Here is a 25,115-nt window from a genome sequence, read left to right as displayed (position 1 = left end):
GGCCGGGCCGGGCGCAGGCCGCCGTGCCGCTCTCCCCGAGTGAGAATAAAGGTGCTTTGTGCAGCGCGGTCCAACCTGGCGGGGCGGGGGAGGCCCGGGGGGCCGGGGGAGACGCCTGTCTGCGCAGGCATGAATGTTCCCTCAGTCCCCGCACCTCGCACACTGCCGCTCGCTTTCACGGCCGGCCGAGGAAGGGGGAGGGGGCCGCCGGGCCAGCCAGGAAGCGCTGGGCGTGGACAGGGCTTGTGGGAATGATTTCATTGGAAAGGCCTGCGATATTTTTTCCCCTCTTGTGTGTGGTTCTTGGAGAAAGTTGGAGGTGTAACCGTGGTGGCAATCTCAGTCGCGCCGGCCGGCGGGAGCTGAGCAGCCGCACACGCCCAGACCTCTCCTGCCGGCCCCTGCCTACCGCTGCCGCGGCGTAGCCTGTGCGTGGGGCTTGGGTTGGCCTTCCTCCCCGCCCTGCGCGTGCAGGGGTTTTGGTTGGTTTTATTTTTAGTGCCTCGGGAGCAGGGTCCCGGTCCCTGCCCTGGCAGCAGGGCTGGGGGCGGCGAGTGGAGAGCGGGGGGCAGGGAGCCCCCCCGTGTGCCCCTGCTCTCCGTAACCGCCTGCACCTTGTTTTTCACTCTGTGCTTCTGCCCTCTCTGTTGTCTCTAGTCGTCCAGCGCCGCATCCGACAATGACCCTCTCGGCTCCCTTCCTCCCGGCTGGGGTAAGTACGAGGCCACCTGGCCTGCGCTCGCACCTTGCTGCTCCCCTGGCAGCCCCCGCCCCCCCCCCATCTCTGGGACTGGGGCACTACTGCCTCCAGCTGCTGTCCATGGGGAAGGGGCTGCACGGTACACCGCTGCGCATGCTGGGAAGGGGATGCCCCCCACATCCACGCTGCCCGGGGCACTGGCTCGGCTAAGCCCAGCACACGCTCTGACCTCCCACCCTGCCCGTGTGCCCAGAGGCTCCCAGTGCCATGCAGTCGCTCCCAGGGCTGCAGGAAGGGGCAGAGGACCCAGCTTCTCCCGCCCCTGCCTGGGGCCGGGGCTGGGGTGGCATGGGGAGGGGCAGGAGTGCTCACGAGGGGGCCCAGTGGGATCGGGGTGCCCTGGGCCCCACCATGCATCCTGCTTCCCATGTCGTGTCTCAGACGAGTGGTGCTGGACCAGAGCGGGTGGCGGGCTGTGGCGGGGATGGGGGGCAGGGAACAGCTATGTATGAACAGGCAGGTCTGGAGAGCCTTGCGGGGGCTGTGGGAGCAACGGGTGCCGGGACATGCCCCAAGGGCCATTGCACTGGGCTGTGGGGCCGGGAGCATCCCACGCGTGCTGGGGAGCATCCTGTCAGCGCTGCGGGAGGAGCTGCCTGGTATCGGTGCAGCCCTCAGCCTCGCTTTCCCTGCGGAAAGGGCTCTCCAGCCCTGAGCGGGGCGGGGGGCAGAGAGCCAGGGGCTGCGGGCTTGCTGGTAGCTGCAAGCCCAGGGTAATGGCGTGCGGCTATAGCTGCGGGAGCTGCTCCCCCAGCGAGGAGAGAGGATTTGGGGGTGCAGGGATGCAGGCCAAGCTGAGGGGCTGGCGGGGTCGAGGTCAGCGGTTGCTGTGAGCGCCTGGCCAGGGGTGAGCTTGGAGCGCGCGAGTCCCACGTTGACCCCAGGGAGAGCAAGACGGGCTCGGCATGGCGCCCCCCCCCCCCATGTCCAGGATTCCTCTCGGCCAGCTCACGTCGCTGCTGAGATGGGGCGTCCTGCGGGCCGTGTCCGTCGTGCAGGCAGGCAGGGCAGGGCGCTGGCTCCGGGGCCGTGTGCCAAGCAACACAGGGCCTGGGCGCTGGCTCCAGAGTGCCCGCCAGCGCAGGCAGCACGTCACAGATGCAGGGGGAGAGCTGCCCGAGCAGCCATCCGCTGCCGTTCGATGGGCCCACGTGGCCAGCCGTGCATGCCGGGCTCCAGGTACGCACGGGCTTCGTGTGGGCAAGGCCGCAGGCTGGGTCCCAAGGAGCGGGCACTAGCTGGCATCCCTCAAGGGGCTTCAGTGACTTGCAGCTTCCCACTTTCCTCCTCGGAGCAGCTGCAGACGCCGGGGCAGGGCAGGGCAAGGGGTGGGTGCCGGCGCCAGGTGCTCCAAGCCCCCACGCAGCCAGCCGTCCGGCCCCGGCTCATTTCTAGTGACCTCGGGGTCTCAGCACAGAGAGCCTGGCATGTCCTGCGACGGAGCACGGCCCGGCCAGCACCGTGGCGGGGCATGGCAGAGGTGCTGTCGGGAGCTGCCTTCGCTTGCCCGCCAGAGGGGGAAGGGAGGGGTGCTTCCAATTAGCGCAGCAGGCTGCGCGGCCCTCCCCGCGGGCGCGCCCCCCCGGAGCGGGGCCGGCCGCCCCTGAGCTTCCACCCTGCGGCTTCTGCCGCAGCAGAGCAGCACCAGGGAGGGCGGGAGCTTTGCAGGCTGAGAAGGAGGGAGAAGGGGGGCAGGGGCCATAACCCTGCCGGCCATGCTGGAGTGCCGGGAGCTGGGCCTCTCCAGGAGGCAGGAGGGCAGCCGCTGCCTTGCTGGGCTCTTTCCTCAGGGCTGAGGAAACCCGGCTCCTTTCTGCAGCGTGGGCCCGCGCAGGGCCTCCAGGGCAAGGATGCACAAACGATGGGTACAGTCAGGGTGCATGGGGGTGTGCCTGGGGCCCGGTGTGCGAGCAGGGGTGGAGGATGCATTGCACAGGGAGGGCCAGGCATGCCCGCAGGGAGCTGGCAAGTATGGGTGCGTGTGCCACAGGGGCTTGGTCTGAACCTCCGAGCGTACTGGGCGTGAGGAGCAGTGGTGCATTGGGAGGGCAGAGGGGTCGCGAGAGGAGGGGTCGTGTGTATCTGAGGAGAGGCGGCTGCCTAGGGTAGGCGAGTGTGTGTACTGGGTGGTTTGCGTACAGGCGTAGGTGGGCAGTGCGGGCACAGAGGTCTGCACTGGTTGTGCACACGTAGCTCTTCACTGGGAACGTGGGGTTTGCAAATGGCAGTGGAATGCACGTGGTAGGTGGTGCGTGTACCATGTGTCTAGCTGCACAGTGGGCGTGTCAGGGAAGCGTGTGCATAGAGCAGGCGTCTGTGCATGGTGCACTCACTGGGCATTCGTGGGTGTGAGATGTGTACGGGTATGTGTACAGATAATGGGCATAGGAGGGGCACAAGTGTCTGTGTGTCTAATGTACCTGGTGCTCCTTGGAAAGAGATGCATCTGCCTGGGTGGTACACTGAGTGTACAAGGGATGTCTGTTGTGTGCAGGAGAAGCTTGGGAAAGATTCATGTGGTTGTATATGGGCACGTTGTGTGTTGTGCGTTCAGCAGGAGTGCCTGGGAGAGGTATGGGCACACGCGCTGCATGTTTACAGGGGTGTTTGGCAGAGCTGTGTGTGTGCTGGACATACAGCTCGTGTGTACAGGAGAGCTGTGCGGGTGCGTGCACACAGTGGATGTGTATAGGAGAGGTGTGTGCACTGTACAGACACTGGGTGTGTACAGGCGGCTCTGTGTGCCACAGACAGTGTACGTGTAGGGGGTGGCTGCATGTGTGCTGTACAGACAGTGGGTGTGTATGGGAAAGGTGTGTGTGTGCTGCACATACAGTTTGTTGTATGCAGGTGAGCTGCGCGCATGCTGCACAGACGGGGGTGTGCAGGGGAGCTGTGCGTGTGTTGTGCAGGCAAGGACGCGCTGTGTGTGCAGTGAGCCTGTCCGGGATGTCACGCCTCTGGGCAGCAGTGCGGGGGGGCTGCGCTGCCGTGCGTGGCAGCAGGGCCCGTCCCAGACGCTGCCCGTCCAGCTCCCTGTGCCGTCGCGTGCCCGGAGCCAGGGCTGCATGTGGAGCGCAGTGGGGGATGGCCACACTTCCGTCCTAGGCTTGAGCCACTGGGGCTGGGGGCAAGGGGATTGCAAAGAGCCCGAGTCCCTGGATCTGCTCCATGGGAGCTGGGATGGAGGGGGCCTCCTGTGGAAGTGTCTGGGGCAGGCTAACGTGGTGTCCTCTTCTTCCTCCTCCAGAAAAGAGACAGGACAATGGGCGAATGTATTACGTGAACCACAACACGCGGACCACGCAGTGGGAAGACCCTCGCACACAGGGGTAGGGCTCTAGGGCGCTGCCGTCTGCCCCATGTGGCTGCTTCTGTGTCGTTGGCTCCAAATGTGACAGCAGCTTTGGGCTTGTAGCTCCCAGCCCAACCATAAATCAAGCTACCCCAGGCCTGGCACGTCATGCTCCCAGCGTACATGCACCTCAGGACAGGGGATGCAGGAAGGAAGGAGCCCGCAAAGGTCCAGATGCAGTAGCCTTCCCCCTTGGGACACACAGCTGTCTTGTCTGAGACCTGGGGGTGGAGTACTGTTGTGCAGGCCGTGGTGCTAGGGTCAGCCGTCACACGTGTCCCCATGCGTGGGCCCCAGGGCGAGGCACAGCCATCGCACATCTCCCTGTGCATAGGCCTCGGGCTCAGGACAGCTATCACACATGTCCCCATGCACAGGCTCCAGTGCTAGGGACAGCCGTCACCCATGTCCACAGATCCTGGAGCTAGGGACAGCCATCACGTGTCCGCATGTGAGGGGTGGTTGCTGCGTAGCCCTGCGTGTGCTGGGGCGACTCTGTGCCAGTGCAGGACTCAGAAAGGGGCGCTCCTCTGGTCCCACTTGAGTGGGGATCCCACCTCACCCCCATGCAGCCCTGTGGAGCTCAGGACTGGGGAGCTCCCTGCCAGTGCAGCGCCACGCCATGGGCCACGCAGAGCTCTTGTCCCAGGGCTCAGCCAGGTGTCCTGGCGTCTTGGCTTCCTGTGAGCCAGTCCAGAGCTACAGGGCAAGGAAATACCTGCGCGTTAAGAAGGCAGCAGGAACAGCGAGGGGCCGGGGGCTTTGGACAGGCCTGGGCCCCAGCCCCAGCTGAGCGGGTGGGAGAGCCGACCACGCAGGCGAGACGGGTCCCTCTCCCTGGGCACGGCCCGCGCGCACTAACCTCTCCCCGGTGCGGGCAGGATGATGATGCAGGAGCTGGCCCTGCCCCTGGGCTGGGAGATGAAGTACACCAGCGAAGGCGTGCGCTACTTTGTGGATCACAACACCCGCACCACCACGTTCAAGGACCCGCGCCCCGGGTTCGAGTCTGGGTGAGTTCCTCCCTCCTGGCTGGGGCGCCGGGTCTCCCCCCCACCCCCAGCCCTGGCTGGCAGGCAGTCCGGGCCCGGGCAGGGCTGGGAGCAAGGCCACGGGTGGGCTGGGGCGTGTGCTGGTGGGGCGGCACCTGAGTGAAGGCCCCTGCGCTTGCCATTGCAGGAGCAAGCAGGGGGGCTCGCCGGGGGCTTACGACCGCAGCTTTCGCTGGAAGTACCACCAGTTCCGCTTCCTGTGTCACGTGAGTGTGGGCTACGGGGTGGGTCTGCGGTGGCCGTGCACAGCGCTGGGCCGGGGGCCAGGATGTCCCCAGGGTGGGAATTGGCATGGCCACTCGCCAGCGTGGGCCAGCACTGCCGGTGACCCGGGGGAGCAGCCCTGCTGGCCCTGGCTGAGCTCGGTGCCGTGTTTTCCTCCAGTCGAACGCGCTGCCCAGCCACGTGAAGATCAGCGTTTCCCGGCAGACGCTCTTTGAGGACTCCTTCCAGCAGGTGGGAACCTCCGTGCCCTCCCCCCCGCGCCCTCGTCCGGGGAGACCTGCGGGAGCGGCCCCCGCGCGGGCACTCCTGTGGGTGACGACTTGCTTCCCTCGTGCCCCAGATCATGAACATGAAGGCCTACGACCTGCGGCGCCGGCTGTACATCATCATGCGCGGTGAGGAGGGGCTGGACTACGGCGGCATCGCCCGGTGAGTCCAGGCTTGGACCCCTGTTCCTGCCCTCTGGGATAGAGGAGGCTTAAGACGTGCCCTGCCACGGCAGAGCGGCAGCTGGCCTGAATCCTGGGTGCGCCCCAGCAACTGAGTCAATCTGGAGGCCCCAGGCCGGGCTCTGCCTCCTCCTGGGAGCCCCTGCTGTCTCAGGGAGCCCAGCTGTGGCTGCCACCCACCACCCAGAAACTGGGGAGACCTGTGTGGAGGTTCCCAGTGGCCCGGGGTCCTTGGAAAGGCTCTGGGGCCCAGACTGGCTGCGACCGAGGGAAGGACCAGGCCGGTGGAGGGGCTGTGCCGTCGCTGAGGAAAGGCTTGCTGAAGCAGCACTGGGGGCTGGGTCTCTGCTGGGCAGGGGAGGGTCCCTGGTCCCCGACAGCTGCAGCTTGGCCATGCCTGGGTGTTCAGCTTGGTGCTGGGTAACTCTTCTTCCTGCCTCCCCCCTCCCGCGCCTGCCATGCCCTGGACCGCTCCTCCGTGGTGACCCTGCTCCCAGCCCCTGGTGCGTGGGCTTCTGCTCTCTCTCTGTGTCCTGCCAGTGGTTTTACCCTATGGTAGGTTACGTCATGCTGTTCTACCACAGGGTAGAACCACGGACGGGATACCGGGGCGCGCGCTGCGTCGGAGGACTCCTCGTCTCCCCGAGCCGCCAGGGAGGAGCCACGCCAGGACCGGGCGCCTCTCCCGGGCTGGGAAGGGGCAGCGTTCCCTGCAGAGGGGGAGGGGGCTGCATGCAAAGAGGCTCATGGAGCACGTGTGCGGGGGTAGGGGACAGCGAGGTGCCTGTCAGGAAGGGCGCGTGTGCTTGGGCCAGCTGCAGAGGTCTCTGAGCAAGTGCGAGGGCACGTAGGTGCCCAGCAGGGGTGCACTTGCCCACGTCCTGGCAGGGGTGCGTGTGCAAGTGAACACGGGCATTTCTGGGGTCCCTGGCGCTCCCCAGGTCAGGCCCTGCTCTCTCGCTGGCCTCTAGGAGCCCAGTGGGCAGAAGGGGCGTGGGGCAGGCTCTGCCTGGCGCCGGGTGGGCAGCTGGCCTGCAGTCCCTTCACCGTTCCCCGTCCTCCTGTCTCCCCCAGGGAGTGGTTCTTCCTCCTGTCCCACGAGGTGCTCAACCCCATGTACTGCCTCTTCGAGTACGCTGGGAAGAACAACTACTGCCTGCAGATCAACCCTGCCTCCTCCATCAACCCCGACCACCTCACCTACTTCCGCTTCATCGGCCGCTTCATCGCCATGGTAGGAGCGCAGGCCCAGCCTGGCTCGCCTGTGGATGGGGCAGCAGTGCAGGGACGGCCCCGGGCAGCTGGCACCTGCCTTGTGTGCAGGGGGAAGACGGTGGAAGGGCCCTGGAGGAGCCTGGGTATCCGGCCAGCATCCAGGACACGGGGCTGTGGGCTGGGGAGCAGGGTCTTTGCCTCCATGAGTTGTGCTCAGGGACTGAGGTGGGATGGACTCCCTGCTCCTGCCAGGGCCAGGCCTCCTCGGTTGTCCTGGAGGAGGCAGAGGGGGAGTGGGAGCCCTGGGTCTGCACCGTTGGGCTAGACGCTCAACCTGGGCCACGGCCGTATCCCACCACGGCAGCATCCTCCCACATCCTCCGCCTCGGGGACCGCTCCTCAGGGCCTGCTGCAGCTGTCGGGCCTCGCGTGGCCGGGTCTGCGGGCAGGGAGCGGGCTGTATGTCTGGAGGGGCAGGGAGGGGGTTTCTGCAGGGCCAGAGGTGCGTGGGGGCGGTGTTTGGGGCGGGGGCCCATTTCCAGGCCTGGCTCCCTGGCTGCTGCCTCATTGTCCTGTGTGACAGGCAGCTCCGGGAGCTATTTTTAGCCAGCCCGTGTGGCTGTTTCCAGCTGCCCACACCTTGGTCATCCCTGCTGCCCGGCTCTGCTGCTCGCGGAGCACCCCAGGGCCCCGGGGGCCCAGCCAGGAGTCCCCGTGCATGGGAGCGGGCTGCTCCCAGGGCTCCGGACCCTGCCCCTTGGTGCCAAGTGCAGGAGGCTGCAGCGCTGTCCTGGCCTGCCCAGGCTGCCCGAGCAACGCAGGAGCCCAATAAAACCCCAGACTGTTACTCACTGCTTGGCCGTTCCAGACAAGCGTCTGCATTATTCTTGGCTGCCTCTGCCTCGGGGCTCCTGGAAGCCAGGGACTCAGGGAAGCCGCAGCACAGCTCTGTTTAAACAAGTGCTGTTAATAGAGCTGCAAGGGGGCAGACGGCGCCGCACAATCTGGGGCAGGGAGGGGAGCGGGGTGCCCGTGCACCCAGCTCTGGAGGCAGGAGCCCCTGTTTCCCCGGGAGAGGTGCTGGCCTCGGTGTCCGGGCCTGGGCCGCGGTGCCAGGAGGGCGCCAGGCCTTCCTTCTGCGCGCACAGTCTTACCTAGCCAAGGAGGAATTCAGCCCAGGCCTGTGGAACCACCTCCTGCCAGCTGCGTTCCTTGGCACCTCCTTGCTCACGGCTGTTCCCAGGGTTTTCAGGACGCAGCCCCCAGCTCCCGGTCCCATGGGCATGACCCCCGCATGCTCTCCCCCACAGGCCCTGTACCATGGGAAGTTCATCGACACCGGCTTCACGCTGCCTTTCTACAAGCGCATGCTGAACAAGCGGCCCACGCTGAAGGACCTGGAGTCCATCGACCCCGAGTTCTACAACTCCATCGTCTGGATCAAGTCAGTGCCCGAGCGCAGCTCGCACCCCACCTCATTCCTGGGCCTGGCTTCTCCTTGGGGTAGGGGGGATGAGGCGCCCACAGTGAATGGGCTCCGGCTCAGCCTGACACACCAGGCAGCTCTCAGGCCCTTGGCGCTGACAGCTCCAGGCAGCTGCTGCAGAAACGGGCTGCAGCTTCAGAGAAACCTTCCCTACCGAGGCAATCAGATTGGCCGTAGGATGCCCCTGCCAGCTGTCACCGAGACCCCAGGGTGCCACCAGTGGGGCCCTAGCCCCCAATACTCCCTCCCCATTCCCTTCGCACCAAGGCCTGGTCCCCAGGAGGGATAATGCTCCCCGTGTCTCTGCCCACAGGGAGAACAGCCTGGAGGAGTGCGGCCTGGAGCTCTACTTCATCCAGGACATGGAGATCCTGGGCAAGGTGACGACCCACGAGCTGAAGGAGGGCGGCGAGAGCATCCGGGTGACAGAGGAGAACAAGGAAGAGTACATCATGTGAGTGCCGGCCCTGGGCTGGCTGCAGCACTGCGTGGGGCACGGCCGCTGGCAGCAGGGGACAGCCGGGACGTGGCCCTGGGAGCTGGTGCCAGCACCTGCAGGAGGCAGAATCGCAGCCGGGGAGGGATGTGGCAGCAGGACCCAGCTTGCCTTTCAGCCGCCCATCCTGCCTGCCCAGCACTGCCGGTTCAGTGCAGAGCTGGTTGGGATCCCACGGGAGCTGGTGGGTTCGAGTCAGTGCTTCCCTGCTGCTCCTTGGGGACTGGCTGCCTGCACCTCGCCGGTCCCCACATGCCTCTGCAGGCTGACCTGTCAAGGGGCACTGCTCTTGGCATCGGGAGGCAAGGTTGCTGCCCAGAAGAGCCAGGCCGGGATCTGCCAGGCTCTCCTGCATGCCCAGCTGCTTCTGCTCCTCTCCACTTACCTGCTGCTCCCTGACTGCTCGTCCCTCCCTGCTGTGCAGGGGCAGCGGGCAGAGTCACCAGGGACCTGCCAGGCTCTGGGGATGGGGGCTGCTGCAGCCAGCGCTGCACCCTGCTGAGCGGTCGGTTTGTCCTCCCAGGCTGCTGACAGACTGGAGGTTCACGCGGGGCGTGGAGGAGCAGACCAAGGCCTTCCTGGATGGCTTCAACGAGGTGGTGCCACTGGAGTGGCTGCGGTACTTTGACGAGAAGGAGCTGGAGGTGAGTCGGGCATCGGGGCAATGCCTGGCAGTCCCGGCACCTGCTGGACGAGCCACCTCGGGGCCTACCGTTTGCCAGCAGAGCTGCTGGGTCTGAATCCTGCCTGGGGCACGAGGGCAGCAGCGACCCTCCCACAGCCTGGGAGGAATATTGCTAGCCCGTAATCCTGCCCCTGATTTGGCTCCACTGGGGGAAAAGGAAGGGAACGCATCAGCTGGACACAAGTGAGGGACCTCCCCCGGGGGGTCACTGCCAGGCTTGTAGAGGAGCTGACCTCCTGCTGGGCCCACGGCTGGGAGGTCCTGCTGCCCGTGCCCCATTGCACTGACCCTGGAGAAGCCAGCGTGTCTGCTGTGCCGGGCGCTGTCCCTTTCCAAAGCTGGGGGCTGAATGGAGCCTGCGGCTGCCCGCTGACCTGCCCTGTGGTTCCCCAGCTGATGCTGTGCGGCATGCAGGAGATCGACATGAACGACTGGCAGAAGAACACGATCTACCGGCACTACACCAAGAACAGCAAGCAGATCCAATGGTTCTGGCAGGTGAGCTGGGCACCGGCAGCAGCCTTGGAGCCCTCCAGGCTGCAGCAAGCACGTGTCCCGTGAAGAGGCCTTCGGCTGGAGCTGGCAGAGGCGCCGGGGCAGCGCTTGGTGGTCAGCCTGTTTCCAGCAGGAGCGGCTGCTCGGGGGGCAGGACAGGAGGTGACCGAATAAAGCAGCGCCCGCTCAGTGGCCAAGAGAGAAGGGGAGGGAAAAGCAGCCCTTGGCCCGGCAGCCAGCAGGGCAGAGCCCGTGTCACTGCATCACTGTGGGGGAAGCTGCTCCTTCCAGGGTTTCAGGCCAAGTCTGGATTCAGCTCTGCCCCAAGCCCGTGGACCAGAGCCCATCCGGCATGAAGGGCCGAGAGGCAGGTGGTGCATTAGGCCTGCTCTGTGCCCTGGGTTGTTGGTTAGCTCCTGCTGCCCCAGCGTCAGGGGGACGCTCCGCGTGGGGTTTAGTGGGTCTCTGAGGTTCCTGATGCACCTGGGCAGAGGAGGGTGTTGCCAAACCGAGCTGGGCTGGAGAGGCACGCTTTCCATTGCCCCTCCCCAAAGCGATGACTGGACCCCCACCTTGTAGGTCGTCAAGGAGATGGACAATGAGAAGAGGATCCGGCTGTTGCAGTTTGTGACGGGGACCTGCCGCCTGCCGGTCGGAGGATTCATGGAGCTCATCGGTATTTATGCCCCGGGTCTTTGGGAAGAGAGTGGGGGTAGAGGAGGAGAGTTGTGACAGTCTCCGAGCCCCGTGGTGCTGGAGAGGGACAGGTGGGGGCGGGGGCAGCTTTCCAGCTCTCGGGTCGGCCGTTCTGCTGCAGGTGGAGGCTCGGGCCGTCTCGGCGATGCTTACTAAACGTTGGCACCTTCACCTCTGTCCCGGCTTCTGGAGCTTTTCCACTGTTCCAAGACGGGTTAAATCTAAACATCAGAGCGTCCGAATCTGAGTCGGCCGGTTCCTTTAAAACTTTGATGGAAACGACCCGATCCTGAATGTTTTTTAAAACCGGTTTAGGGCTCGGAGTTCCTGTTTAAACATCCTGCTTAGCTGGACTAGAAGGTGTTTTGTTACCATGCAGACTTTGACTGGTGCCTTTCAGGGTTTACTGAACATTTCGGCTTCCTCTGAATCATCGTCGACAACTTTCTTCTCAGCACTGAATCATAGAGCGCGGGGGCTGAAGGGACCTCGGGAGGTCCCGTCTAGTCCAGCCCCTGCCCAAAGCAGGACCAGCCCCAGCCCCAGCCCCAGCTAGATCAGCATCTACTGCTAAGATTGCTTCTGCTCCTGATTTATTTCTGAGTTACTTCTTGTAATCCTTTTGCCTCCGGACCACAGACTTCTTCACTGATCACTTCAGCTCCCTTATCAGTAATTCTGATTGTGGTTGGCTTAATCCCTGGAGTTTGAGCAGTAGGATGCCTTACCAAGTACACGTTTGTTTTAATTCCTGTAGTTAGGGAGGATCTTATTATCCATATCGATCCCCAGTGAGCTTTTGGCTTCAATGAAGTCCTGCGGCAGTGAGTTCCAGGGGTTAGCAGCGTTGCCTGAAGGGCCCTTTCTTAGCCTCGGTGTGTCCTGTTTCGTGCTGGAATGAGACGTGTTCTGCTTGTGCCCAACAGGCAGCAACGGGCCGCAGAAGTTCTGCATCGATAAGGTTGGCAAGGAGCCGGGGCTGCCGCGGAGCCACACCTGGTAAGGCCTGTCCCCTGTGCGATGTGTGCGAGCACCGGGGCACAGACCCCTGGCTTGCCCGTGTTGTCTCGCACCACCCCACAGCGGGTGTGCGGGGACGCGGGCACCGCTCTGCTCAGCAGCATCCAGTTTGCGCAGCCGCGGAGGAGGTCCCTGCCGTGGGACCTGCGGGGCGGGGAGGACGGGGCGGGCGCTGCATTGACGGCCTGCGTTGTCTTGCCAGCTTTAACCGCCTGGACCTTCCCCCCTACAAGAGCTACGAACAGCTGAAGGAGAAGCTGCTTTATGCCATCGAGGAGACCGAGGGCTTTGGCCAGGAGTGAGGGAGCCGGCCTTTCCCTGCCCGACCAGGCTGCCTGAACGCCCAGCAGGCGCCAGGAACAGGCTGCGCGCTGTGAGCGCCTGCTTGGGGTGGAGGCGGGAGGAGCCCATGCCAGTTCCTCTCTCCGTCCTCCCCAGAGGCAGCTGCAGCCAGTGGCAGCCTCTTGTCACTCGTGCCAGCGCCGCCCGAGGGGGACAGGCCTGTGCTCCCTCCCAGAGCAGTGCGAGCTGCTCTGGGGGGCGGGGGCAGGGGCAGGGAGGGCACCAGCACCTTGCTGCGTGGGGCAGGGGCATCAGGCCCCCTGGGGAGGGGTCTCTGGCCACGTTCATGCTAAACTGTCCCTAGCCCAGTGCCTGAGCTGCTGATCCTGGGGTCTGAGGCCCAGGCACAGCAGGGACTCCTGCCCCCTCTCCCACAAACGCCTCCCTATCCCCACACGTGCCCGGGGCAGAGCCACCTCACACCAAAGACGCGGGCGCGATCGTTACCTCTCCCCAGCACGGGGTGTTGCAGGAGCCAGGCAGCGGATTCAGAGCACGCCCGCTTCCTCCTCCGTGCCGCGTGTTCGTGCTCCTCCCAGCCCGGAGCTGCTGGGCCACGTCCCCGCAGCCCTTTGGAGTGAGGCTTCTGCCTGGAGCCGCGGGCGGCCAGAGCCCAGAGCTGCCCGGACTGCTTTGCCGAGGGCGCTTGCTACGCTCCAGAGCCGGGACGGGGCTCTGTATAACGAGCTGCAGTTAAAGGGCGGGGGGCACTGGTTTTCACAGGGAGCTCTTCTCATGTGTTCCCTGCCTCTTGGGGCGTCCTGCTACACGGGGGCAAAATGGGAAGTCAGCTCTGGCTTTGGCAGCCACGGAGTCTTACACACGTGAGCCCTTGGCAGAGGCTCCTGTTGGCTTTCCTGGGAAGGGGTCAGGCCCCAGGCCGGGGAGCCACCCTCCCCGACTGCCCTTTTCCTCACGCCGCGGCTCAGGGGCTCGCCGGGGCCATGCACGGAGCGAGTGGGCTTGTGAATTTGGCCCCCAGAAGCTCGGGCTGGGGGCGGGGAGGACTCCGGGGCAGGCTGGCCTGGCCGGGGGCTGTGCTGCTTGCTGCATGTTTCGGTTTGCGAGTGCGTGTGGCCCGCGTGCTCTTTATTTAATGATACGAGCGGGAGGCAGCGCTTGGCCGTGGTGCTCCTCGGTCCGCGCCGCGCAGCTCCGTCCCGGTGCGGGCACGCAGCACCCCGTTCTCACTCCGGGCCTGCAGCCGGGGGCCGTGGAACGGGCACCCCCATCTCGAACCAGCCACGTTAACTTCTTGAAGCAACGACCTTTCCAGCCGCGCCCCGGGGCCGGCAGCTGAGCACCCTCGCGGGGCTTGGGCCTGGTCTCCGGGCTTAAGCGCAGACTCGGGGCCTGATGCTCCGGATTCACCGCCCCGGTGTGAGTCAGACGCCCAGAACTGAGGCAGAAGCAGGCCCTTCCTTCCCCGGCAGCTTCTGCCGGTCTGAGCCGCGGCCCCGGAGCCCTTCCTGGCAGGCTGGCGAGCAGCCGCGGCCTGGGGGTGTGCGTGTGAGCGTGCGTGTGTGTGAGCATCCGTGTACATATCTGTACAGAAACGAAGTCTATGGATACAAAAAAAAAAAAGGCAATAGCTTTTGATGGGTAACCTGGATAGTTTTGTACTGCACCATCCTGCCTCAGTGACGCCGATTTCTTGTGCAATAAACAATAAGCAGCTGCTTGTGCGGTTTGTGCGTGAGTCTGTGACGGTGCGGGGCTGGCGCCGGCCGGGGGAGAGGGCCCCGGGGAGGCAGCCTGGTCCCCGTCTCTGCCCCTCCGCAATGTCGCCGGTCCCTGCCCGGGCACCGGCTCCACGTGCGCTCCAGCCCTCCGTGCTCTTCGCGCTCGCCTGCGTGCTCCCTTGCGGCCTTGAGGCAGGCAGCGGCTCGGGGCGTTGCGCTGAATTTGGAGCTGGCTTTGCCCGTGGCTTTGCTGGCTGACCTGTCGTGGAGGCAGGGGAGGGCCGTGACTACGGTCTCAGCCCCGGCCCTCCAGGTCGAAGGGAACACCCCAGCACGGGTTAGTCCGGAGAGGGCCGGTGCTGGAGCCCTGCCTGGCAGCCGGGCTTGGAGCCGAGTCAGGGAGCTGGGTGCGGCGTCCCCTGCGCCAGGAAGCCCCTGGCCCCTTGCCCGGAGCCGTACACGAGGCTACGACTGCAGCAGCTTCTTCCCTGCGCGGCCAGGAGACAGCCAGGCCGGCCCAGGCCGCCGCAGCTAAAGGGAAGCAAGGCCTGGAAATGTGCTTGCTGCCCTTGCAGCCCGGGGACGGCAGTGGAGACCACACGGCTTCGCACCTGCCATCCAGGAGGTAGCGTGGATGGACCCGCACCGGGCGCAGCCGGGTACCGCAGCCTGGGCAACGGGAGGCACGGGCAGCTAAGGTAGGGCAGCCGCAAGGAGCCGAGTAAGGCAGTCCGGGCGCAGCGTGCGGGGCGGATGTAACGGGGCCAGCAGCTCTGACCGCAGTCGGGCTGGAGGACAGCAGAGCTCGGCCTGCTGGAGAGCACGCGGCCTCCTCCCCAGCCCCGTGAGCTTCCCTCCCGCTGCCCCAGACCGTGCCAAGAGGGCTGGCGCGTGGACACGCTCCACGTGCCCATGTTTGGTGCGCCAAGGGCCAGCGTGAGTCGCTCCTGCCGCCGGGGCTGGAGGCGAGGCCGACGCTGCCTGGAAGGGGCTCCCCCGCCACCGCCGCGTGTTCCAGGAAGACGAGCGGTTTTACTTGTGAATTCGCCTCCGGGGGCCGGCAGGGCCGCTGCGCTCGGAGCCCGGGCCTCCCACCGCTTTGCCAAGCAAGTTGAGGACACAGGAGGACGGCCTGGGCTTGCTGTGGGCCCCCAGGCTTGTCCTGCAGGGCTCGGCGCAGGCCGCGGGAGCCCCCATCTGCTCCAGAACGAGCTGCTAAAGTTGACCCCTGCTCGCAGGGTCCCGTGCAGGCACGCGGGAAGCCCTTGAAAGCCACAATTCCTCTACCGAGCCCACGCGGCGCAGAGGCAGTGGGAGCCTCTCGCCAGCGCACGGCACGGCCTGCGGCAGGCTCCGAAACCTCCACTTGCGTGCTGGGGGAAGGATGCTTGCGGGCAACCGCAACCCCGCTGCGCTCAGCGCCGCACCAGGGGCCCGGCAGGCAGGGTGGTGTAGCACCCAGGGGTGGGCCAGGGCATCGCGGGCAATGCAAGCCACGTGGCTCCCCGCCCCCGGGAAGCATTTGACAAACGAGGGGGAAGAGGCTGCTAGTTGCAAGCACAGGACAGAGCCGGCAGCTGCTGCTCTTGTGGGTTCAGGCGCTGGTCGGCGCAGGGGGAAGCGTTTAGGGGCAGTTTGGACGAGGCGAGGGTGGACACGTGCACGGGGCGTCTGACGCTGCCTCCCCAGCACAACGCGGGCTGTGGAGGAAGGGCCAGGAACAGGGGCCAAACACCAGGAGTTGCAAATCACTCAATCAGCAATGGTGCTCGAGCACCAGGACCCTTCATGGCCACCAGCTGTGGGTGCCGCCACACCCCGCCCTGCCCCAGCAGTGCTCCCGCAGCACGGCCACGCTTGTACGAGCTGCCTGCTGGGCACAGCCCTTGTATCCCGCTCCTGGCCCCAAGCGGCCTGGCAAGCCACACCTTTCTCCTGACCGGTGAGTGCCCGATGTTTTCTTTCTGTTCCCTACTACTGCTTGGCCTCCGTTAAGAGTAAGCTGTGTTTTGAGCATGGGAGTAGGAAGCCTGAGTGGTCAAACCGGAAGTCAGGCCAGGAGTTGCAAGGTTAGAGGCAGCTAGAGAAAGGCCAGAGGCCAGGAATACAGAGGCAAGACCTAAAGCACTTTGGCTCCCTTGGGCTGGGGGGGGAGCCCGGGGGCCGCCAGCCCTGACCTCGAGCAATGCTGAGGGGTGCGCGCAGCAGCAGAGAGCAGCACGCCCCGGGGCTAACGCAGCACTCGGCCTCATGAGATGTAGGCGGCGACGTCCCGAAGCAGGGGCTAGAGCAAGCTTCTTGTGCCGAGGCGGTCTCAATTCTCTGCCATTCGTGGCCGATGTTATGACTTGACCATTCACGTGAATGGGGCGCGAGCGGCCAGCCTGTTCAATGAGAGCATTCAAACCACCTTCCTGCTCCTTTCGGAGAAGGAGTAGAGTTTAAACCGAGGAGCAAATGCTCCTGCCCTACATCTGCCTCCCTTGACCCAACCTGTAACCAAGTGGCTTGTGGATGGGTCCAGAAGGCCGTGCCCGAGGCTGCCGAGCCGCTCTGGTTCTGCTCCGGCGGCACTCGGAGGGAAGACAACCTGGAGTCCGTGCGACTCCTCGTCACGGTCCCAGCACAAGGCGTGACGGTGCTTTCACACCGCCCGCTGCCGGTCCGAGGCTGGGCTGGCAGCTCGCCCCGCTGCGGAAAGCCTCTTCTGGATATGGTTAGCATTTGACTGTCCCCCGCCAAACCCGCGTGGAAGGCGTGGAGGCCGATCGCTAGCAGGCTTTCTCTGAGCTATTTCCTCTGTAATTACAGGGCCCAGAGTTGGGGGCTGAAGGTTTAGTCGCAGATGTCACTAAGCCGAAGTAAACAGCAGAGCTGGGCTCCTACGGCCTCAGGAGGCAGGCGGGCAGCAGTCATGCACCTTGGCCAAGTCGGCGCCACAGGTGCGGCGTTCCCGGCTCCCCCCAGCTCCAGCGAGACTTCTGCCTAGGGAGGTTCGTGCTACCCACTCACACCTCTCTGCTGCCCTGGGAGCACGTCGCAGGCAGGTGTGCACGGTTAGCCGGCCGTTACTAGAGCACCAGCACAAACACCGAGAGCAAAGGCTCCTTCCCGGGAGGCCTTTGGGAACAGGCTGGTTCGAACGCGAGCGCTGGGCGCCCCCTCCCGTGGCTCTTCTGGACTACAACATCCAGCCCGCACGGGACGGCTCTGCACAGCTGTAGGCCACTGCCCTGGTAGGAGGAAAAAGCCCTGAACGGCTGTGTGGTGGGGACAGCTCTTGGCTTGGTTTTAGTCTTTTAGTCTTTAAAAGGGAACCTTGCAGACCCATTAGAAGTCTGTGTCTGTCTCGTGCATTGCAGAAGCTCGGTACCTGCTGCGTTTGCTTCGGGGTGTCTCGGAGCGAGCCCAGCTCTGGTTCCTGTCCCGGCCGGGCTGTGTACACAGAGCAGCTCTCTGATCCCTGCACTTCAGCCGTCCCTCGAGGCTGAGGGAGTGCAATATCGTCCGTGGTATGCCGGGTCTCCAGAACAGGGGCATCAAACTCGTCTGGCTCCGGCTCCGGCTCCATGGGCCACGTGAGTGGTGCAGGGCCAGCTCCAGGGGTGAGATCAGGCCCACAGACCCCCCACCAACAAACCAGACCCAGCACACACTGTGGCCGATCCAGGACTGCTGCGCGTGGTGCCTGCCCCAAACCAACTGAAGCAGGTGCCGTGGGTGGCTCCCACCCCCACCCATGCTGTCCCGGGCCAGCCGGAGCGGGTGCAGGATTTGGCATGCTGGGGCCCCTGGACCGGCCCCATGCCAATGCTACGTGCAGCGTGGGTCCCGTGCCATGTCTGGCGCACACCCCACGTGGGTCAACCGGAGACTGTGTGCTGGATTTGGCCCGCAGGCTGGATCTTGAACTCCCCTGCTCCAGAGGATGCAGAGCTGTGGGGCCAGTGAATGTTTCTGGTGTTGGGTGGAAGGAGAGTTGTTTTTTGCAGTAGGGTGTGGCTTCCCTTAGTCCTTAAACGAGTGCTTCAGACCTCGGCTCTAGTGTGAGCTGCTTTCAATTCTAATGTAACAGCTGGCGAATGCCCCGGGGAGGGGGGCTTTGTTCTCATGTCTGCTGAGGCTGGCACGGGGCTCTGGCGCTGAGGGGGTTTTTGCGACTAGTTTGAAGCTGTTATAACCTGGCCTGCTACGGAAAACCCAGTGTCATCTCCAAGTCACTTTAGTGCCAAGATGGGGCAGCTGTCTTGCACAGAGATGGTTAGGCAGGGTGCTGGATACCAGTGGCATTTCTGTACCTTAGCCATGTGCTCTTTGCCCTACCATTAGCTGCGTCTGTGCTCTGCACACTGGTCACTGCTGTTGCTGGTCTTTTAAGGGATATTAAAAAAAAGAAAGACTGATGCCTGTGTTCTGAAAAGAGAGTGTATGAAAAATTATGAATCGTGGGGGGCTTTGCAAATAGCTTTAGGGGAAAGAATAGGGTATAACTTTGGTTGCCTGGAAGGCACTTCTTGCACCTAGGAGTAGGTGCTGTTGGGACTTTCTACAGGTTTGACACACACATTTTGAGATGGAGATGAGTCATCTCGCAGCACTTTTACCTTGGTGCTACTAGAATGATTTGAAAAGGAGCTAAAAAAGCAGCACTTGTCTGGTCAGGTCTGTGGCAGGGGTTCAAACCCAAACTGAGGCTACAGCTCAAAGATGCATGCAACTTCAGGTCACACTTCCAGCATTTCCACCGGATCAGTGCTTCCCATGCGACTCCCTCCATGTCTTGCTGAACCCCAGAGAAGCAGAGCTGCCTGCTGAGACTGCTACGAGTCATGATGTTCTCTGTACAGGTCATGAACACAGACTAATCCACAGCTCTCTGGGAACGGGCTGCAACGTCAGTCCCCAAGCCAGCTCCCTCCCTCCCGCACGCCTTGCATCGGGAGCATTACAACGTATAAATATATGACTTCTAAATGGAGATTCCTTTCAGTTGATGGTACAGCTCTGAACTTCTTGCTCCTCCTCAACAAAGGATTAGTAGGGGTGGGGAGACCCTTCAGAGAGGATACTGGTGGGGTTTGGAAAGGCTAGCACTCTGCAGATGTGCATTCACTTCCTGCTTTACCACAGGGCAAATGTCTAATGTCCAAATCCACAAAGGGGTTTAGGTTCCTGTTTAACCCTAGAGGCTCCTAAAGTCCTTCAGCATCTTGGTTGCCTACTACTAAATAGACACCGTCAGTCCTTCTGGCTCATGCATGAGAGGTCACCCAGACCTTCAAAACATATGCCTAGGCAGGAGTGGAGGCTGCCCAGACCTTCCACTGCCCCGTCAGCCCATGGAGACAGAATCGAGTCCAGATGCCCAGTGCCGCGATGGCTGTTCTGCCTGTCCCGTGGGCTCATGCATAGGCACGCATGCACATCCAGACACTGCTCGGCTGCAGCTCACACCTGCCTACAGCAGGATGCTCTCTCTAAATGTTCCCTTGTCTGTGTTGCTCGCAGTGTGATGCAGTAAACGTGGCCTGAGGAGTGCCTATTGAATTGGTCTTGCACAAATGAGTCCCGGGGACATGCTGGCTGGCTTGACATTCTCAGAAGCTGACATTCCTAAGGTGCCTAATTTTCCTCACTCGTTATGGTGAGATAATTGGTCAGCTGCCTTGGGACTGAGGTGCTGTGCTGCTTAGGGGAATCCTGACTGTTAAGTGTCTGTGCCTGTTCCAATCCTACCACGATCGTGGGATAACAGCGCTGTCTTGCTGGGCAGTGTCCTGGTGTGAAGGGCTGGGGAACTGAAGAAACACCTAAAGTAGACTTAATTGGACCTGGCTTAGATGGAACTTTCTTGCATTAAATAAAACCCGGCTAGTCCTCATTCATAACTGAACTGTGCCTGACAAATGCCACAGCTGCTCTGTGCTGCGCTCTGCTCCTCTTGAAGGTCAGCTATGTGGAGGTAGTCTCATTCCAGTGTAAATGTCATGAGAATTAATCAAAAACAGTATGCTTTATTTGCACACACTGCCTTAGTCCAGGCTAACTTTAAGCACAGGCTGGCCCTCAATCCTGTCCTTGCTTCACATTTTATTATGTTCCTCCCCAAAATGACCTGTAATTGAAGGGACCTCACTGCAGTACGCACAGCAAGTGAAATATGTAGCACTAGCTGGAAGCTATAACAATTACCAGCTCACGTACAGTCCATAAGAGAACTGCGAAGCTGCTTGACAGGCTGCCCAGAGAAACAATGGCTGAATTTACTATAACCATAAAAGAGAAACAATTGCTCGTCTAGCATCCCCTGCCATGCACCCTGTTTCAAGGGAGCCCACTTAGGTACTGCTTTATGTCAAAATTAGCCACACTCCAAGTTTTAACTGCATAACCGGAGACTTAACCTGCTTGTCTTTCAAGTAGCCTCCGTTCCCCCACTCACAGGAGTTCCTAAAAACATCCCCAGTGTGTCTGTGTCCTGCCGGGTGCTTGTCAAGGTGGAGTTATTGGTGCTGTGCACGCACTCAAACCCCTTGACTTAACTGAGGTGAGGCCCCAATGTACCAGGTACTGCACAAACAAGAGCTTAATTTCTTTCGTATTAGGCAGTCATTCAGCTCTGCCTGAGTTTTTCCACAGCCTCATCTCTTCTCCCCTTATTGGACATGCCAGAGACTAAGGCATTCATTCTTCATGGACATATCTGTATTCTCTGCTTCCGATCCTGTTAACACTTCTTCCATCTTGGAACTATGTTCTTCTCTCTGGGATTCCTCACACTCCAGCAAATTTGCCTTGAAATCACCTGCTACTTGCTTCCAGGATTAAAAATGACTAGAAGTCCAAGAGTTACAAACCAAACCATTTAATCATCTCTTTGAAAATAAACAATATAGAAGGCCCAACCTCAAGGTCTCCTGAGCAACAGATGGGGCAGGTAAATTCATCCTCTGCGCAGAGCCCTCGGAGCAGGATCAAGTGCCAGAAGAACGTTAAGATGGCAAGCAGTGGCAGCACAGGTGCAGGCGTCATGCATTCAGTTTAGCAGTTTTACAGACCATATAGTATAAACTTCAAATAACTTTTAGACCAAAGCCATGCGAAACGGAGACAGAAGAGCATCTTGGGATGCAGGCCTTTTCCATTGGTAAAGAATGGAAAAAGCGGCAGTTGGTGACCTCGCCTTTGCCTCCCCCCTCCTTCCCTCCAGTGCTAAGGACTGAACAGACAGGCCCTCCTAAGAGTAAGGCTGCCTGCTTCTTGCTGTAGCTGCCAGTCTGTGTAGAGCAAGTTCCCTCTCCCCACTCTATTCGGCTATATGCCTGTCGGATGCAGAAGCAAGGGAAGTGCACATGAGAGTGCCTCCCAGAACAGGCAAGAATAGAGAACTGCCCAGTCACTTCAACAGGTGAAAAGAACCCTCTAGCAGCACAGTGATTTTAGTTTACAAGATTTTAATTTACAAATAAAAAACTACACATTTCATTTTTTCTCCTTTTTCTCCTCTTTCTTGGCATCGCTCTTCTCCTTGTCTTTCTCCTTCTCATCTTTCCTCTCCTTTTTGCTTTCCTCTTTCTCCTGCCCTTCTTTCTTTTCTGCATCCCGGTTGGCAATCTTGTTGTTAATGAGGTTGTGCAGGGCAACCACAGACCGGATAAGAGAAGCCAAGTAGACTACCACCATCTGGTCATTGGTCTTCAGGTAAAAGGCCTTGACGAACTCTTGCAGGTTGACATCTGGCAGCAGGTTAAAGACATCTTGAAGGTGGTAGATGATCTGGTGATTGATGGGTAGTTTGCCCATGGCCACTTTCTCTAGGTAGCTCCTGATGTCCAGAAGCTTGGAGTTCAGTCCCTTCAAACCATGGACCTGGTTTGTGATGCGCTGGGACAGAGTGCCCACTGTTGTGTCCTTAATATCTCTGAAACGTCCACAACAGGAAGGAGAAGCATTAGTACACTGCTTTACTGCGGTCATTTATAGGTCTTTCTAGCTTGGAAACGAAGTGTTGCTTGGAAGGGCAGCTGAATTACAACCAAGTTCAGTTACTTAGCAAAGCAATTCAAGTCAAAGATCAAGAAAAAAAACTGGCTGACACTGGGTGCATTAAAAATAGATCTTTAAGTTGCTTTTTATGTGCAAGGGTGTTCTCTTTCTAAATCAGCTTTTCCTAGTTATCCTGGCTTGAGGGACAGAAGACAAGACTCGGGTCCTAAATCCTTTGTCAATGCCTCACTGTGTGGATCTGGGCAAGCTGATCTTCTACAGATTGTACACCTATATAGTAGGTGTAAAAGCTCCATTTTACAGCAGGCTTGTGAGACATCAATTTTCACTGAAGGATCTGAAATCTGCTTTATAAAAAGCAAAGGCAAAACAATCCAAGTTCTTCTTAAGGAAAACAATGCCCATATGGTTTTTAAGAGCCTCAAAGGGTAGAAAGGCTATAAAGTCTGCCTTGGCTGACTCTGTGTTCCTGATTTCAAAAGTAGCAGTTTCCACTATCAATTCAAACAACAAAAAGGCTTCCACTTTGCACTCATCTATAAAGTAAAGTCCTGAAAATGTCTCAAGCTAACTTCCAGCATTCAAGGAACAAGATGAAATTAAAGCTTTTGACATTTTTAGGAAGCAGTCACACTTTACTAGGAAGGAGCTCAGTAGATGACATACAAATCAATACCTCCCCCTCATCCCCCAGCAAGCAGCCGGCACTCTCCTAGATGCTGTAGCACGCCATATGACCCTTGAAGGAGTTTTTCGTTAGAAAAAGTTACCGTAACAAGTGTTCAACACCAACTTCCTCCGCTTCCTCGGCTCCAATTTCACTGGTCACATGTTCAAATGTCTTGGAGGTTGGAGTGCCATCCTTTGAGGTGCAAGAATGGAAGGTGAACAGGGTTACAACTAAAACAGAGTCCAGTGTGCGCACACCCTCAAGTAGCCAGTTTTGTGCCTTCTGCACTTGGAAAAGCAGAAAGCCTCATACAGACCAACATGTTCACAACACTAGAAATAATACTCTTATAGTTCTAATAGCAGGGTCCCTAAGAGTAAATAGTTGCTTTTCTCCACAATGGGCCTCAGACACGCTGACAGAACCAATTTTTAAAAATCTGCCTGGAATCTAGCAAAAGGCAAAGTTGCATGGAAATCTGTCACTGACCTACTACTGCACACATCTACGTACAGTGGATGATGAGTGGTTACTAGAGATAAAAGGCAAGAAACATTTAAAACTAAGATGATGAAGATGCAAATTAGTATCTAATTACTTGAACTATTGCTGTGTCAGCTGCCATTTATCAGTGGTATCTTTAAAGCATACCCAATGCTACTTTTTGCATGGGTACAAGCATGTCAGAAATAGAAGAGCAGTGTTCTAAATCTAAACAGTTTGCCCTACATCCATGCTTCTGGAAAGCAACAGAGTTTCTTAGGAAAAGTAGGGGAAGCAGTCCTTTTTTCAAGAGGATAAAGGATGGAAGTTTGTTGAATCAAGAATTTAAGTTTACAACTGTGATTTAAGCTCTAGATTCAGCAAACTTAACGCAAAGGCACAGGACCAATTAATGCAACATCCCCTACTGGACCGCAAAAGACAAATTGATGCACACCAAGCAATATGTTTTAACTTCTCTATTACTCAGAGTATGCCCTCTTTCAGGAAATCCTAAATGAACTGGAAAATAGCGTGTACTGAACTGTTGAACACTTACATCGTGAACTTCTTCAACTGAAATATAAGCTTCTGTGGGCAGCCCCAGGTCCTTTGGCTTTACATCAATAATTACCAATACCTAGTAGAAAAAACACATGTTTCAGTAAGATAAAGTCACCCGAAGGACTAGATGAAGGATCTCACGGTCAACTATTGGTTCTTCAGATGTTATAAGCCTCTTTAGAAGTTTTAACTGTAAGCGAAAGAAAGATCTGTCTCTATGGTAGGAGTTAGATCTGCACGCTCTACTCACTTCATAGCTGTCAAGCTGCATCTTATTGTGTCATGACAGCAAACTGGAGATTGGGCTGGTAGGACCTGCAGACTGCCAGAAGTTCCATAAGCAGAGTTGCAAGAACGGTACTTACAGAGTTAGGACAGTATCTTTTCATCAGTTCATTGATGGCAATGTCATTCTTGTGTAGTTTGGGGCCTGTGTGGTACCATCCAACTATTCTTTCACTAGCTGGGAAAAAAAACAACCAAAGATTAGAGCCAGAATGACAGGGAAGCATTTCATACAGAGGGATACTAAAGCTCAAATATAACTACTACCTAACCCCAAATTCTGCCCAAGCTTTGAAAGAGAAAAAATGGCTAACTCCACTTCTGTTCTGGATACACATCTGAAAATACTGAAATGGAATTAAATTGTTGCTATATCTGCACACTTTGCCCTATATCCATGCTTCTGGAAAGCAGTTTAGGAATAGAAAGCTGAATCGGTGATGGATGAGGCTGAGAGCAGGCTAGGACCTTAATATTCTTAGCTGCAAGGTTGTTTGGTAAATATGGAAGAATGGGTTTCAAGGGGAAGTACTTGCTAAATAAATAAATACATACTGAATGATTTTTGTACCCAAACACTTTGAGAAATTGGTGCATATTGTATAAATGAAATTCAGGGGTCTGCTAATGAACAGCACACTCACTTCCTTTCTGCACTCCCCTGAATTAACTCCACAGTACTCCATCAGGAGAAGCTTTAGTAATAAGATGCATCTTGGTCAGTGAACTCAGGCTCTGGAACACCTTCCAGAGAAAACAACCTTTATTTAAGTTGGCAAAAGGTGGACTTTGGCAGAAGGGCGTCACCTGAACTCAGTATCCTGACAGCTTGTACAGAAGTAGTCACTTCTATGACGGTGATGGTCCAAATCATGATGGTGTCTTGTTACAATCAACACCTTGACATTCCTCTTTCTTAATCACATGAGCAGTCACATTCTGCTCTTGTCAAAGCTTCTGAGCTGTCTCAAAGGACAGTCTCCCAGGGAAAAGTGTGTCATGTTTTTGGCTGGTTTACTGCCAAGGCATAGACTCTACATTCACCCTTATGTATCAGCTCTAGAAATGTAGGGCTGGAAGCGACCTCCCTGCCAGTGAGTCCAGTTCCACATTACCTATACTGTAGCCTCTCCATATTTAACTAGCCC

At 59.3% G+C, this 25,115-nt stretch overlaps 2 protein-coding genes across 4 annotated transcripts in view; one reads left to right on the top strand and one right to left on the bottom strand.

Annotated features, from left to right (window-relative positions):
• Positions 1–13,951, top strand: part of WWP2 (WW domain containing E3 ubiquitin protein ligase 2) — a 41,302-nt gene extending 27,351 nt beyond the window's left edge. For 2 of the 3 annotated variants that reach the window (XM_025209169.1, XM_006027821.3), the window contains 14 exons: positions 658–712; positions 4,011–4,092; positions 4,997–5,128; positions 5,295–5,373; positions 5,552–5,623; positions 5,733–5,821; positions 6,916–7,075; positions 8,367–8,500; positions 8,856–8,996; positions 9,562–9,682; positions 10,117–10,221; positions 10,798–10,894; positions 11,841–11,913; positions 12,137–13,951. In XM_025209169.1, coding sequence (XP_025064954.1) covers positions 658–712; positions 4,011–4,092; positions 4,997–5,128; positions 5,295–5,373; positions 5,552–5,623; positions 5,733–5,821; positions 6,916–7,075; positions 8,367–8,500; positions 8,856–8,996; positions 9,562–9,682; positions 10,117–10,221; positions 10,798–10,894; positions 11,841–11,913; positions 12,137–12,236 — 1,440 coding nt within the window. In that variant the 3' untranslated portion in view covers positions 12,237–13,951. Of the gene's footprint in view, positions 1–48; positions 483–657; positions 713–4,010; positions 4,093–4,996; positions 5,129–5,294; positions 5,374–5,551; positions 5,624–5,732; positions 5,822–6,915; positions 7,076–8,366; positions 8,501–8,855; positions 8,997–9,561; positions 9,683–10,116; positions 10,222–10,797; positions 10,895–11,840; positions 11,914–12,136 lie in introns of those variants that run through there. The other variant, XM_025209170.1, reaches the window with a different exon arrangement.
• Positions 13,952–20,807: 6,856 nt separating this feature from the next.
• Positions 20,808–25,115, bottom strand: part of PSMD7 (proteasome 26S subunit, non-ATPase 7) — a gene marked incomplete at its 5' end in the record, with an annotated part of 6,352 nt that continues 2,044 nt past the window's right edge. Inside the window, 4 exons of the mRNA XM_006027849.2 lie at positions 20,808–21,879; positions 22,736–22,827; positions 23,678–23,758; positions 24,048–24,145. Of these exons, the coding sequence (XP_006027911.1) occupies positions 21,441–21,879; positions 22,736–22,827; positions 23,678–23,758; positions 24,048–24,145 (710 nt within the window). The remainder of the gene's footprint in view (positions 21,880–22,735; positions 22,828–23,677; positions 23,759–24,047; positions 24,146–25,115) is intronic.

The sequence above is a fragment of the Alligator sinensis genome, unplaced genomic scaffold (genome assembly GCF_000455745.1).
Source record: "Alligator sinensis unplaced genomic scaffold, ASM45574v1 scaffold255_1, whole genome shotgun sequence".
Taxonomy (NCBI): domain Eukaryota; kingdom Metazoa; phylum Chordata; order Crocodylia; family Alligatoridae; genus Alligator; species Alligator sinensis.
Note: the sequence above shows the minus strand (reverse complement) of the source record. Positions and strands in the feature narration are given on the sequence as shown.